Source organism: Anoplophora glabripennis, unplaced genomic scaffold (genome assembly GCF_000390285.2).
Source record: "Anoplophora glabripennis isolate ALB-LARVAE unplaced genomic scaffold, Agla_2.0 scaffold255, whole genome shotgun sequence".
Lineage (NCBI taxonomy): Eukaryota > Metazoa > Arthropoda > Insecta > Coleoptera > Cerambycidae > Anoplophora > Anoplophora glabripennis.
This window is the reverse complement of record NW_019417249.1, coordinates 594,038-609,620: the sequence shown is the minus strand read 5'-3', so window position 1 is coordinate 609,620 and position 15,583 is coordinate 594,038. Positions and strand designations below refer to the sequence as shown.

At 33.1% G+C, this 15,583-nt stretch overlaps 1 protein-coding gene across 1 annotated transcript in view; it reads left to right on the top strand.

Annotated features, from left to right (window-relative positions):
- LOC108905900 overlaps positions 1–14,519 on the top strand; it is a 31,946-nt gene extending 17,427 nt beyond the window's left edge. Inside the window, exons 5-13 of the mRNA XM_023456084.1 lie at positions 2,591–2,701; positions 3,183–3,285; positions 3,708–3,851; positions 8,041–8,184; positions 9,663–9,822; positions 10,062–10,308; positions 10,899–11,009; positions 11,095–11,197; positions 14,303–14,519. Coding sequence (XP_023311852.1) covers positions 2,591–2,701; positions 3,183–3,285; positions 3,708–3,851; positions 8,041–8,184; positions 9,663–9,822; positions 10,062–10,308; positions 10,899–11,009; positions 11,095–11,197; positions 14,303–14,451 — 1,272 coding nt within the window. The 3' untranslated portion in view covers positions 14,452–14,519. The remainder of the gene's footprint in view (positions 1–2,590; positions 2,702–3,182; positions 3,286–3,707; positions 3,852–8,040; positions 8,185–9,662; positions 9,823–10,061; positions 10,309–10,898; positions 11,010–11,094; positions 11,198–14,302) is intronic.
- The last annotated feature ends 1,064 nt before the right edge of the window (positions 14,520–15,583 follow it).

The window sequence follows — 15,583 nt, the reverse complement described above, 5'->3', positions numbered from 1 at the left end:
CGACCCCGAAAACATATATATAAATTTTTCCAGATTTTTTAATAGTCATTCCGCAATTTGACCTTCAGATGCCCTTGACCCTGACGTGATGGGGTTAAACGGACCCCGGATTCGGATTCAGCAACCCCAAAAACATGAAGTGCACCTCCTCAGATATCGGAGAAATTAATTTCAATTTTTTTTGTGGGGCTGTGTAATTCTTAACTTCGGTGTTATTACCACTCTTAAAGATCGGACATACTCTCGACAATTTCCATATTTCAGGAAACGTAGATGATTTTAATATTAAATTGTAAATAATAGAAAGTGGCTGTAGGAGAACTTTTGCACAATCTTTCACAAGAAAAGCCGGTATCTTATCGTGACCCGATGTCATTTTGTCTTTTAAACTATTTATTGCCTCTAATATTTCTTCATCAGTTAAGCTCGTTATATACAAAGGCATTACATCATGGCTACATAATACCCTGGATGGGGTACCACACTCCTTATTGTTGATTTTTCGAGAGAAAGTTATTCTTGATAAAAAGTTTTGCTTATCTTCGGAAGCCAGGAGCAGCAATCAAATATGTAATAAAATATACAGGGCGTCCAAAAAATTTCAAAATGTGAAATATCCTCTAAGCAGTGTCTTTAATTTTTGTTTTAATTAAAAACTGTATTTAACAAAGTTGTTCGAGATCTCAAGAATTGCTTAAATACGGGGTTTAGTAAAAAAAAGATCAATAATCACATTTTGCAAATAAAAAGACGCCGAAATTTTTAACCATCTTACATACCATATAATTACCATGGATATTTCCTTATAAATGTCAGTCAACATATTTATTTTTATTCAGAGACCACCGAATAATTTTTGTTAGCAACGCTAACCCTGGAGCAACGAATTTTTCTTGAGAAATGTTATGTTTCATATCGATATGCAATACACATTTTTAATGAAAAGTGTTCAAATGTAACTGTAACTCGTAGAGCATTTCGCTAGTTAATTATAAAATTCGATACCAATGGTGATGTAATAGCTATTTACATAATAAAGGAGGTAAGTATTATTTACCAGTCGAGGACGATTTTGCGCCCGAGCGGAGCGAGGGCTGGCAATAGAGTCCGAGACTGGTAAATTATACTTAACTGCTGCGTAGTGTGTAACATTTTATCTACTCCCACATTTCTTAATCAATTCATTGTTTGGATTTTGTCGTTTCTAAGGTGTTTATAAACAAAGCTACATAAAAGTTGCAATTTTGCTAGTTTTGAATTATTATTTCTAAATGAGTGATTTTCAAATAACCCTTCTATGATTCCTAATAAGATTGCAGTTTTTGAAACTAGAACATCCTGAAACATATACAGGCCATTCATTCCGAAGAACATCGGCAACGTTACTGGCTAATACAGGAGTTGATGTATTAACAATCAAGGGACATGGTGGGTGGAAATCAGCCACATTTACAGAAAGTTATGTTGCTGATGGTTTAATAAAAATGAAATAGCCAACAGGATTCTTTACAATGACACTTCAACTCGAGGTTTGAGTAGTGCGACGCGTCATTCTGTTTTAATGAATCAGTCAGATAATGTTTAGCGTCCGGTGACTGAAATGGAGCAGTCAAACCATTTTGGGAAAAATGTGACAATTAGTAAACACGAGAGGAATAATTATCCAGATTTTATAAATGTTATAACTGTACAATTATTACAATAAATATATTCATTCATAATAACACAGCCATACAAAAAAAAGTAGTCTGTACTTTTCATGCGACATATGTTATCCGTAGTTTTTTTGCCTCCTGATCACGAATCCGGTGTCAGAATTGAGCTATCACATCACAGGGATTTCCTAACCTCAAAGACCAGGTGAAAAAAAGAAAAAATTCGCGAAAAAGTGCTAGGAAAAGTACAATTTTTTTTATATATTCAATTGTTCATTTATATGGTTAAGACCCCGCCGAACGTGAATCCGAGGTCAGAATTGATAGTTCGTTTTCTAACCTAAAAAAACGGGTCACATATCACGAATCTTCAAAAAATAACAGATTCTCTCTCGGGGGGAAAAAAAAGTCGTCGGGATCAAAAATATATAACATGAAAATTCAATGAGTAACCTCGACCAAGAAATAATAAAAAAAGCTCCAACATCCGAGAAAGCATAAATTGAAAATGGCGACTTTTGCTTATTTTTTTACTTTAAATCGCTCGTAGCTCGAAAACTAAGCTTCTTTCGAAAAAATCACAAGAGTTAAAAAGTGCTTATTTTTGCCCAAAATACATGTGTTTTCATATTGATTTTTTAAGTTTTCGCAATTTAGCAAGTTTTTTTGTTAATTACAAATTGCTGACCATCGATACAGAAATATGTCATTAAGGCTTTTTGTTCGCAACAACGTAATATAGCGATTAGAAAAGGTTTCATCCTGGGCCCCCTCCGTGGTCGGTCCACTCGTTTTTTTGTGCGTCTTTTTAGGGGTGCACCGCTCGCCTATAAATCCTGACCAATCTGCGAATATGAGGGTTGCTAAAAACTAGTTGATTATTTTAATAACTTCAAACTGTGTTGTCTGCTTTCTATTTTTTATTATTTTTTTAGAGAGTGTATTCCAACCGTCTGAAAGGCATACACGCAATCAACTACCCTCCCTTTATAGACATTCTGCTGGCTATCTGCAAAACCGCTTTCAAGCCTAAGCTTTTCGCTAGGGTAAGTAAAAATAGCACAGACCGATAAGATTTTAATCCAACAAAACGAATATAATTTCCCAAAGGATTTTGGTGCGCTGAATTCGAATCCGGTACCCAAATTACTCAGTTGGCTCTGATTTTCGAGATCTCCTAACCTAAAAGTGCCAAAATCGCGATTATTTGACATATTTGAGGTTATGTTACATGGAAAGGTAATTTTTTTGCTGAAACCATTAATGGGATCTATGTACTATAATGACTCTTTAAAACGCACTTGGATTTACCCCGATTTCATCATTTTTCGTCTCTGAGAAATCGCAAAATTTATATGAAGTCAAGGAACTTTTTAAAAATACAAAATTTTACCAAAGTAAATTATCTGAAACCGTTTATATTCATCCAAGGAAGCTGCCCTTGTAGTAGGGCCCATTGCGTTCTGAACACCCTGTATAACGTTTTATATAAAATTCCACTATTTTACTGCTGCATCCATGTTTTAGATTCATCTCCACAATAGTCTCGAGGAACTATATGAACACGTACCCAGGGAAATTTTACCCGTAGACTATGGTGGTGAAGAGCTTTCGGTGCAAGAACTGAACGGTATTTATTTCTTGTTCTTCTTCTTTCAAGAATCATGAAAGTTAAACCTTCTTCTTTTACTACCTACTATTTTTACACACTTTTGAAAGTACTAGAATTTAGATAATTATTTTAGAAGTTGTAGTATTTTTCAAATATCTCAATATGAATGAAATTAGAAACATCTCTGGTGACAAAAGGATAAAAAAAAAGTAAATTGTTAGGTGATAGTCCTAGAGCTATAGTAAAAAAGCAAATTGGAGCTTGAAGTTTCTAGTTTCAAGATATAACAGTTAAAAATTTTTATCTTTTACTACCTTTATGAGAAATCCATCCGAAAAAAAAATTTTTAATTTTTTATTCCCTCTCAAAAGGTCTATTTTTTTATCCTTCAATTCTTGTGACTGGTTTAATAACAAATTTCAATTTTCTTTTTTTTTTAGAATTGTGGAAAAAATGTTTAAGAGAGAACTCCGAGAGATTCGACAAACTGGCAAAAATGAAAGTTAACGAAGAACTTCGACCAGCTCCCTTGGACAACGACGACATATTAGGATATCACGGGAATTTCAAAAAATTGGATGTTGACTAAAGTGTGATCTAAATAAATGAATTTTTTTGTTTTAAACAATTTATATATGAGCAATTGTTATACTTGAAATGTGGTTCTTACATCCAGTATAATTATGTAATCATTATATAATGATAACATTTGCAGAAAATAAAAAATATATTAACAAAAATATTGCTTTTTTTCTATTGCCACGAATAAAGTACTAATATTATAGTCCAATTAAATGGGATTTTAAATCGCAATTTTGGTCAACTTGCCTGAATTTCTGATATAAGTTAGTTTGAGGACTTATATAATAACAATCAGTGACAGTAATATTTTTTAACCTCCGGCCAGGGGTGAAAAAGGATAATTTAAAGGGGTTTTTCAAGATTACTCAAAAGGGGTAAGAGCTAGGAAAAAAAGTTTCGTGTAAAAGCTGTAGACCATCAAATTCTACATAAAAACGGTAAATTGATTTTTTCTTGTACTATTAAAATTAACAGAGTTAGGGCGACTACATGTTAAGGGATGATTTCAGAAATTAAAAAAATCACAACAAGCAGAAAAATTAATGAATTTTATAATTTTTTTTGTTTAATATTCTCAGGTGGATAAATCGCAATTAATACACGAATGCAATACGTTTTATCCAAAATCACATCACAATCATATTTGTGGAATTTAATAAAAAAAATATTCACACGACTTGATATTTCTTACTAGTACTTATAACGTTTTTTTATACCTACTGGTTGCTATGGTACCTACGTTGTTTATTATCAATTATTTAATAAACAGTTCTATCTGAGTTTTGTAAAAATGCAAGAAAGTAATTGTGTTCCTGTGGCTGTTTTTGAAGATGCTCAAGAAACAATTTTCCATTTATTGCCAGCGAAATTTAGGGAATATTACGAAAAAGTGTTCGCCGAATTTAACGAATGGAGGAAAAAACGGAGAGTAATGACAATAAATGAAGAAGCCATGCTATCGTATTTTTTAAATTTGAAGAAAAAATATGTAATTTCATCTATGTGGTCGAAGAATTCGATGTTGAAGGCTACTATAAAGGTCTACAGAAATATAGATATTGGAAAGTATAACAGCTTACCGCTTATTTGAAGAGTGAATCGAGAGGATACAAAGCAAAAAAAGCTGCAGTATTGGAAAGAGCACATATTGAAGAATTTTTGACTGGGGCTTCCGATAAAGAATATTTAATGATTAAGGTAATATCTCTTTACCTTTTACCCTGTTGTTAGGTATACAGGGTGTTAAAAAAAGAGTGTAAAATATTTCAGGAGGTAATAGTATGAACCAAAATAAGCAGAAAAGTCTTAATAAACATGGGTCCGCAAAGTAACGGTTGCGGAGATATGGACCATTATTCGTTTTTCAGACATTTTATTTGATTAGGAATAAACCGACAAAGGAAGCTTTCAACAAACAAAAAACAAAGTTACAGAAGATGTTCAAAGTGCCCTCCGTCCATTTCCAAGCAGGCACGACATCTTCATCTCAACGATATTCGAACTCTTTCGAAAACACCCTCCTTGGTTTGGATTTCTTGACACTATTGATTAATCCGTAGCTGCAACTCTTCCAGGCTATTTACAGGAGTACCATACACTAATGTCTTTAAATATCCCCAAACAAAGAAATCTAGAGGGTTCAGTTCAGGCGATCTTGGAGGCCATAAAAAAAGGTCCGGCCCTTCCTACCCATCTATGTGGAAAAGTTTAGTGTAAATGCTCTCTAACGGCCATGGAAAAATGAGCTGGAGCACCATCATGCTGGAACCACATTTGTTGCCTCTAATTCAAAGGAATGTCTTCCAAAAACACATACAGTGTGTTCTGCAGAAAGTTGAGGTAAGCAGCGCCTGTTAATCGGTTTGGTAAAACAACAGGACCTAGAAACCTGTCACCTACAATTAGGCTTGCCAGATATCCGGGTTTGACCCGGAGTGTTCGGGTTTTGATGGTACATCTTCGGGCTCCGGGTTAACATGTCATTTCTCCGGGTTAACTCCCTACCCACCCTCGAAATCCATTTCCTCCAGTCATATTCCTTTTTTTTTATTATTAGACATCGATTTGTCTAATTGCAGAACTTTTTTTTAGCCATGAATTTCTCCGGGTCAGTCATGAAATAAATCTGGCAACCCTACCTACAATACCCATCCAAATGTTTAATAAAAAACGTGCCTGATGCCCAGATTCTATTAGAGCATGAGGATTTTCGTCGGGCCAAATATGCGTATTGTGAAAATGAAACACTCCATTTCTTGTGAACCCGGCCTCATCAGTAAAAAGAATGTTTGCAAGAAAACGAGGGTCTTCAGCATCATAACGTAGAAACCAGCGGCAAAAAACCAAACGTGCTTGATGATCATTTATTGGATTTAAGGCCTGTACTCGTTGCACATGGTATGGATAAAGCAGTTGCTCGTGAAGGAAATATTTATTTTGAATAATCAATCGAATGGCATAGAAAAAAATTGTTTTAGTGTTAAATCATAAAAATTGACTATTAAAAAATTGATATTGTTATAACTTTTTTATTAAAAGTTAAAAAATGTATCTATTTCTCTGAAAGGAGAGTTACATTTCTTAGAATAAATTGAAACAAAAAGATAAAATTCATTAATTTTTCTGCTGTTACGTTTTTTTTTAATTTCTGAAATCATCCCCTTACTTCTAACCACCCTAATAGTACAAGAAAAAGTCAGTAGACCATTTTTATGTAGAAGTGCCAACATATTGCACTGCTGCAGCATTTTGTCAACATTCACCGTATATCAATTCACCAATTTGTGATCTTGAGTCACTGTAATAAAACACTAACCACAAATGAAAATAATACACTATTACACCAATTTTGTTACACTACAAACCATTTACAACCAAATAAATAGAAATTTAATAAACTCTTTAAAAACACGGGAAAATATAAAGCTCTTACAACATAACCAATTTGCTGATCAGCTTTCTAGTGATTGAACTGTTTGTCAGTAGATGTCTCTCACTTCGCATGCATAACAAATAAGAAATAGTGAAACTTTACAAAATTATGTGGCTATGAGTAATTTGTATGTAATAACATGATATTGTAATCGTAATGAGTGTGTTTTGTTTTATTATCTCTTACAGCAAATATTTTTCAAGGCTGATATGCACACGCAAGTTTTGTTTAATTAACTACAAATTAATGATAGCCGCAATATTGATTAGTGAATCCCGACTAATGTCCTTTAACATTCAGTGTTTGATGTATTTGTGTTTTTACTTTAAATTCAACGTGACAATGTCAAACAGTTTCATATATTTCGTGTATGTTCATTTGTTTCTAAATTACTAAAAGTGTAAATGAGAATTCCCAGTAAATGTGGACCCGAATATGTTTTATTTTCGATATACAGGGCGTTAAAAACATATTTGGTAAGGATATTGTATTTATTTCCGATAAATATTAAATTTTTACCAAGGAACACCCTGTGTGTTTAAGAAACATGTATAGTGCTTATTAAACAAGAAAATTATTTTACCGAACATGACTTTTCATTTTAAATTCTGGAAATAAATACTATTTGTTAGGAAGTAATAAAAGAAATTGTAAAGGTCACGAGATGACAAACATGTTTATTTATTATTAGTTTCTCTATCTCAGAAGAATAATAATCTCAATACAAACTGTAAACAGAATACTGAATAGTAGAATAAGTGAAATACAAGCGGTAAGTAATAACAATTCATCTAATAATAGGTATTAGCATAAATACAAATAGCCATTTTTTTCTCTACTTCCATTTATTACAAGTCATTCCCAAGACACAGCAAGTTAAAGACTATTATTATATTACACTTGTAATTTATTGTTATTCAATTATTTTGGATTAAAACTGGTATTTTGGACGGAAATGCCCTTAAAATAATACTTAAAACTGTGCTAATTGCTGACATTGTAAATGAACAGTTTATGTCTACGATATACATCAGCAACGTGTCTTACAACTCATTGTAGTTTATACAGACCTACACAATAAAACTCATTTAACAGACGACTGATCACTGTGAACCACGTCTAGTAAGCAACTGAAATAATAACCACTAATTCTTCTAGTATTATTTTTTCACTGATTTGTTTTATTTTGACAATTAGAAAAGTTGCGATAGTTCCTTTCCTCATTTTTATTGCATTATTATTATATAGTTACTCCTTCTAAAACATGATACCAAAAGATCTTCTGGTGACCAATAGGAAGGCAGTTATAGCAACATTTGGTAAAACAGAGAGAGATGTTACCACGGACATAGGTATAATCAAAAATTGGTTCAGATCACAACAACATCTACCCGAAAGTCCAAGTAAGTACGTACAGTCCAAAAAGTAAGATGAATTACTTGAAATTCGCTTGTATTATGAAGGCATACAATTATTTTTTGTAGGTTGGTAATACTGTCCTTGTTATCTGTACCGAGTTTCAGGTCAATATATTCAATTGCTGCAGAGCTAATCGTGAGTTTATCGATTTTCACTATGTCTGATTTTGTTAAGCAAAGAATTCGCATTAAACTTTGTTTGCGGAATGAATATTTTGCCGCGGAAACGTTGAGTATGTTACAGAAGGCCTTTAGTGATTAGGTTATGTCGCAAGAACATGTTTACAAGTGGTTAAAAGACTTTAAAGAAGGCAGAGATAGTGTTAATGGCGAACAGCGTTCCGGGCGATCATCAATGTCAACTGATGAACAACACGTTAATCAAATCGAAGATCTTGTGCTCGAAAACCGTTGGTTAACAATAAGAGGCCTTGTTGATACTGCTGACATTTCAAACCGTTTGGTAAATACCATTTTAAAAGATTTTTGTTTGGCTCCAAAAACGTTCAACTTTTTGGAACAGCGTCACGTTGACATCTACGAAACAATGATTTCTGATTACCAAGAGGTCAGAAAACGCATCGTTACTGGGAAGGAGACTTGCATCTACGCTTACGACCCGGAAACAGCTGATCAATCGGGTATATCGTGCAAAAGGTGAACCGAGACCGAAAAACCACGCCAGTCAGTCAAAAATCAGGGTCATGTCGACAAGTTTTCTTTGATTATAGTGGTGTAATGCACTATGAATTTCTTCCAACCGGCCAACTGTTAACAAGGAATATTATTTGAGTGTTATGCGTCGTTTGCCGTAAAAGGCTGAAATTGTGGACAGACAATTCTTGGTTTTTGCATCATGATAATGCACACAGCACTGGCAATTCTAGACTATTTCGTCAAAATTCAACTCATATCGTTCCGCAACCACCGTCTTCGCCTGATTTAGCACCAAGTGACTTCTGGCTATTCCTTAAACCCAAAAGACTACTCAGTAGACACCGTTTCGGTTTTAAACAAATTCACCTTATTTTTTGACAACGGTTTGTTAAAATAATATAAGTACTAGTATATGAATAAACGTTTGAGTTTGGAATTTTCAAAATATTTTTCTATCCTTATAAGTACCTACTGAACAAGATCGAGAATAATAGTTACTTTAGGTGCATAATCCTTAGAACTTCTTCAACCATCTGAACCAGTTAATCTCTCTGATATATGAAGAGGGTGCCATTAGGGTACCGTTAACCTACCAGTAACCATAATTTAAACAAAACTCTGTTGGAAATTAGTTCTTCGAACCACTTGCAAATTTCCATATGTGGCTATTATGGAGGCTAAAACTAACATTTAGTGAAATTTTGATGTCTATTTGTCTTCCTCAAGATCTACAAAAATTAAACCAAAAGACCTTTAATTCGAAATAGGTACTGAAGATATTTTTATCGACATCTATTTTTTTTTAGGTGACGCAGTGATCGAAATGTTTTTGGTAACGAACAAGTTCAGCATCGAAAGAACGAAGCAGAAATTGGACATGTATTACACTATTAGAACCCTTATTCCAGAGATCTACTCAAACATCAACCCTCGTTTACCTCGCATGCAACAAGTGTATGAAATGGGGTAAGTAGGAAAGACTGAAATCATGACTAATTTTTCAATTTCTTTGTTTCTTCTTTGCACTTCCCAATGAAAGATATACACGTGAGTGGAACCGTAGGTACATCTAATATTAGCGGAGATATTTCAGTGGCAAAAATTTCGCTGCATTCTACCACCTTGAGGTATACAATTTAAAAGTTTGAACAAATACTACCACGAGAACAAAACAAGGTAATTTAAGTGATCGTAATTTATTCTAGTTATTGCATTCCTCTTCCAAAGCTAACTGAAGGGCTGTGCAGGGTGAATGTCATGAAGCTGATGTCGACGGTAGAAAAGTTTGATACGTACATATTCTTCTCGCATCAGATAAACGTCCTCGAGGTTAGGACTCAGGAGGATTTGGCACTTGGGGATGTTGTCATAGCAGATCTGGAGCACCTCAAAATGGGGCACTTGGCAAAGGTGTCGCCCATGCATCTGAAGAAGGCCACCACTATTCTTGAGGTGATTTTGATCTTCATTTGTCTTCTTTTTTTATACATATGTTTTAAAATTTTTTCTATCACGCGAGCTCGCTATGGGACCTATAGTGTAGGGGGTTAGGTGCACTGGAAAGTGCTAGATAGTACAACAGCGTGATGTTATTTTCATAGCGCAACGCTCCGCACCTAACCCCCTACACTATAGGTCCCATAACGACTCGCACTTGTGATAGAAAATAGTATGTGCAACTCGTTCGGAAAAGTTGCCATAGCGCCACTTGGTCGCTTTCCGCACTCGCTTCGCTCGTGCGTCAACTGCGTCCTCGTGGCGCTATTGGCAACTTTTCCCCACTCGTTACACAATGTACTATAAAATCACCTGAAAATGTATCATAATTAGAGAAACTAATACGTTTTCATATATGTACTAAATTTATCGCCATTCATAAAAATTATTCCTCTGAAGCTTCATGTAAAATATTTCGTTTTCTTTTTTGTCATCAAAATATTGTTTTCTAATTAGCGCCCGCAAAGAAATCGTTCTTAAAAAAACTCATGTCAATGTATGTTAAAAATCTTATAGAACTGATGCAGACAGCTTTTTTCTTTTAGAAAGTTTTCTCTAACCGCATAAAACGAATTCACATAATCAACTACCCCGGCTATATCGATGTGCTGATTAACATATGCAAGGCTGTTATGAAACCGAAAATTTTCGACAGGGTAAGCAACGTAACAAAATATTAAGTATTTTTGAGTTCTTGAATCATAAGCTCTTGTTTCGATAATTGTTTTATTTTGCTTTTAGATCAAACTACATTCCACATATGAAGGACTCTACGACTATATTCCACGAAAGTTGTTGCCCGAAGACTATGGAGGAGAACAACTATCTTTAGAGGAATTAAATGGTTAGTAGTTGGTACCCGGAGTTATAAAAATTTGAATTTACGTACATATTTAATAGTACAATATCAAAAGTAGAAGAAAATAATTGAAATTGCATTTTCAGTATTCAATGTTTTTAAACTTCGGATGGATTAAAAATTTTGTTTCGCCACACATTGCTGAAAAGTTTAATATAATTTTGATGGGAACTACATGTTTTATTTTCTTTCACACTTATTTTTCATTGTCATAAAGTTTTATCACTCCGTGTCTCCATAAGTCAAAGTTATGGACAACAATTTTTTTCTATTTGTACTACTTCGCACATAAATTATTATAAATTGCTTTATGTGCGATTGAAAAAAAAATCTATTGCGTAAAATAAATGACTATCACACTTTGCTCTAACAAGTAAAGTAATTCATTTAATATAATAGTTCATTTTCGTATTAGTACCTAAAATAGTAAATTTCATCACTAGTGTATATCATATTAAATGTTCACATTAGTGCGTTAATAACTTAATTTACGCACTAGTGTATAAAATAGTTAATTGCGTAAGAGTATCTAAAATCGTTACTTTGCACAACAATGTATACATCAATTTATTTTCGCAGAAGAGTAAAAAGTAAATTCTTGCACCGGTGCATAAAATAAGATAATTAGTTTACGCAGTAGTGCATAATTTTTGCATTGTTGCGTGAAATATTTCATTCGTGCGTTAGTACGTAAAGTACTTCATTTACGCACCGGTGCACACAATATTTAATATTCGCGATAGTGAGTAGGATATTTAGTTTACGCACTAGTATGTAAAATAGTTAATTTTCGTATTAGTCTCTAAAATAGTCAATTTCAATAAATATAAAATGTCCAAATTAGTGCATAAAAAACTTAATTTTTGCACTAGTGCGTAAAATTGTTCATACAGCATCTAACTTTCGCGAAAATGCGTAAAATATTCCATTTTCACACTAGTGTGTGAAATAGTTAATTTTCGTAAGCATACCGAAAATCATTAATTTGTACACCAGTGTATGCAATATTTAAGTTTAGCATTAGCGAATTAAATAGTTAATTTTTGCACTAGTGCGTAAAACAGTTAATTTACGCACTAGTGTACAGAATATTTAGTTTTCGCTCTAGTGCGTAACATACCTAGTTGATTATAACACTTTGCTCTAACGCGCAAAGTAGTTCATTTACGCACCGATGAACACATTTAAAATTTGGGATAGGACGTAGGACATTTTATTTTCGTATTAGTATGTAAAATAGTTAATTTTCGTATTTTGTACCTAAAATAGTTAATTTAGTCACTAGTGTGGACAATTTTAAATGTTCTCATCAGTGCACAAAAAAAACTTGATTTCTGCACTAGTGCCTAAAATAGTTAATTTACGCACTAATATATAAAATATTACTAATGCATAAAATGTTAAAATTCGGCAACGGTGCGTGAAATATTTTATTGGCGTTAAGGAGCTCATATGCGCGCCATTTTAATTCGCGATAATTGCGTAAATTCGGAATAGTGCGTAGAATATTTAACTTTTGCTCTAGTATGTAAAATAGTGAATTTTCCTATTAGTATCTAAATAGTTAATTTACTCGCTAGTATATACAATATTAAATGTACACATAAGTGCGTAAAAAACTAAGTTTTTGCACTAGTGCGTAAAATAGTTAATTTACGCACTAGTGTATAAAATATTAATTCATAAATTATTCAATTTTCGCATCGGTGCGTAAAATATTTTATTTGCGTACTTGTGCGTAAAATAGTTCATATGCGCGCTAGTGCGTAGAATATTTAACTTGCTTTAGGATGTAAAATAGTTAATTTTCGTACTAGTATCTAAATAGTAAATTTATTCGCTAGTGTAAACAATATTAAATGTCCGCATAAGTGAGTAAAAAACTCATTTTTTGCACTAGTGCGTAAAATAGTTAATTTACGCACTAGTATATAAAATATGAATGTTGGCACTAATGCATAAAATGTTAAATTTTCGCATCGATGCGTGAAATATTTTATTTGCGTACTAGTGCGTAAAATACTTCATATGCGCGCTACTGCATACAATATTTAATTTTCGCGATGACTGTGTAAGTTCGGGATAGTGCGTAGAGTATTTGGGCGCTAATGTATACACCATCTAATTTTCGCGATAGTGCGTAAATTTTCGCGATAATGCATCAAATATTTAATTTTCAAACTAATGTTTAAAATAGTTAATTTTCGTAAGAATACCGAAAATTGTTAACTTACAATACAATATTTAATTTACGCACTAGTGCACAGAATATTTAATTTTCGATCTAGGGCGTAAAATAGTTGATTATCACACTTTGCTCTAACGCGTAAATTAGTTCATTTACGCACCGGTATATTTAAAGTTTGGAATAGTGTGTAGGACATTTTATTTTCGCACTAGTACGTAAAATAGTTAATTTTTCGTATTAATAACTAATATAGTAGATTTAGTCTAGTCTAGACAATATTAAATGTCCACATTAGGGCGTAAAATACTTAATTTTTGCACTTGTGCATAAAATAGTTAATTTATGCACGAATGTATAAAATATTAATATTGGCACTAATGCATATATAAAATGTTTAATTTTGGCACCGATGCGTGAAATATTGCGCGTTAGTACATACAACATTTAATTTTCGCAATAATTGCGTAAATTCGAGATAGTGCGTAGAGTATTTAACTTTTGCACTATTATGTAAAATAGTTAATTTTCGTATTGGTATCTAAATAGTAAATTTACCCGCTAGTGTATATACAATATTAATTTTCCACATAAGTGCGTAACAAAAACTTATTTTTTGCACGAGTGCGTAAAATAGTTAATTTACGCACTAGTGTGTAAAATATTAATTTTGGCACTAATACATAAAATAACGTAGTTAATTACACGCCAATGCAAACAATATAACTTTCGCATTAGAGTTTAAAAAAGTTAATTTTTACACTAGTGCGTAAAATAGCTAATTTACGCACTAGTGTCTACATATTTTAATGAGTGCTTGAAATTGGAATTTTATGAATGGTGATAGAAAAATTACATCGCCTTTAAGCATCTAATAAATTACATAATTATATTATTTCTTCTAGAATTGTGGAAGGCAAAGTTGGTACAATATTCCGAAAGATTCGACAAATTGGACAAAATGAGAGTCAACGAAAACCTGCGCCCAGCGCCATTGCAAAACCATGAGGTGTTGGGATATCACGGAAATTTTAAACAGTTGGATGTAGACTGAGTTATTTTCAAGAACGTAATATACAAAAATACAACACCAATTCATTAAATAAATGTACACAATTGAAACGCGTCTTCATTTACTTAGATTCCTATTAAGTTTGCTGTAAATATACAGGATGTCCCAACAATATGCTTAATCATATTATTATATTACATCGTTGAATTCAATTTAGGAAAAAATCATGTACATAGTTAAGTATTTACGAAAAACAGCAGATGAATTAGTTTTGGGTTTTAAATACCAACTTAGTTAGTAGTGTTTCACTTTGTGCACTAGTAACTAAAATGAAATAAAATAGTTAATTTTCTACTGTACAGCGCATGTAAAAATAGTACACGGTAACAGAAGAACGTAATTTAAATAGTATATTCAACAAACAACCGTTTAAAAAATTGTATACTTAACTGAAATGAACTTATGTTGCGAAACGATTGCTTAAAACAAGGTAGTATAGATTTTTACGACTTCCACCCTTCGCAGCTAGTCGTCGAAATTTTTATATGCATAGTAATTCGAGTGCATCGATAAACAGCGACACCTGTGGAATGGCACAAACAACAGCACTCTTCGATCCAAAGCGTACTGCGACAGAGCATTTTCAGAATTTGCTGATGGCGCTGTCGACATGGACAAATCACATGTCTTCTTAAGTAAATTGCTTCCAATGTCCCAACATTTAGGCCTGAATCAAGAATGTATTTATATAGAATGTTAAAAATAATATAAAAAAATTAAAAAATACGAGAGAAAAATCAATCAGAAAATCAATTTAAATTGCGTGAAGATTGTTATTTACCCTCACAAAACTACGAAATATGCTTGTACACGTTGCATATGCTAGAGATGCGGTAGCTGTTCCTAAAGGGTCTTCCAAACAAGAACATAACAGCTAAATGAGCCGTTCTCCACCAAATGCTAGTTCCATAATTCTCCCATTTTCCCCAAAATTTGCTCTTCTGCATCGGTTAGGGAAGCAGGTCTAGGTCTTCCAGAGTCAATAGGGGTTTTACCTAATTTTACACTGACTACTAATGAATCTGGTGAATATTGGAAGCAGAAGGAACTGAAGGATTAGGATAAGTTTCCGCATAGAGATGACGAACACCGTGTCCATTAGTCCATTGAAGAG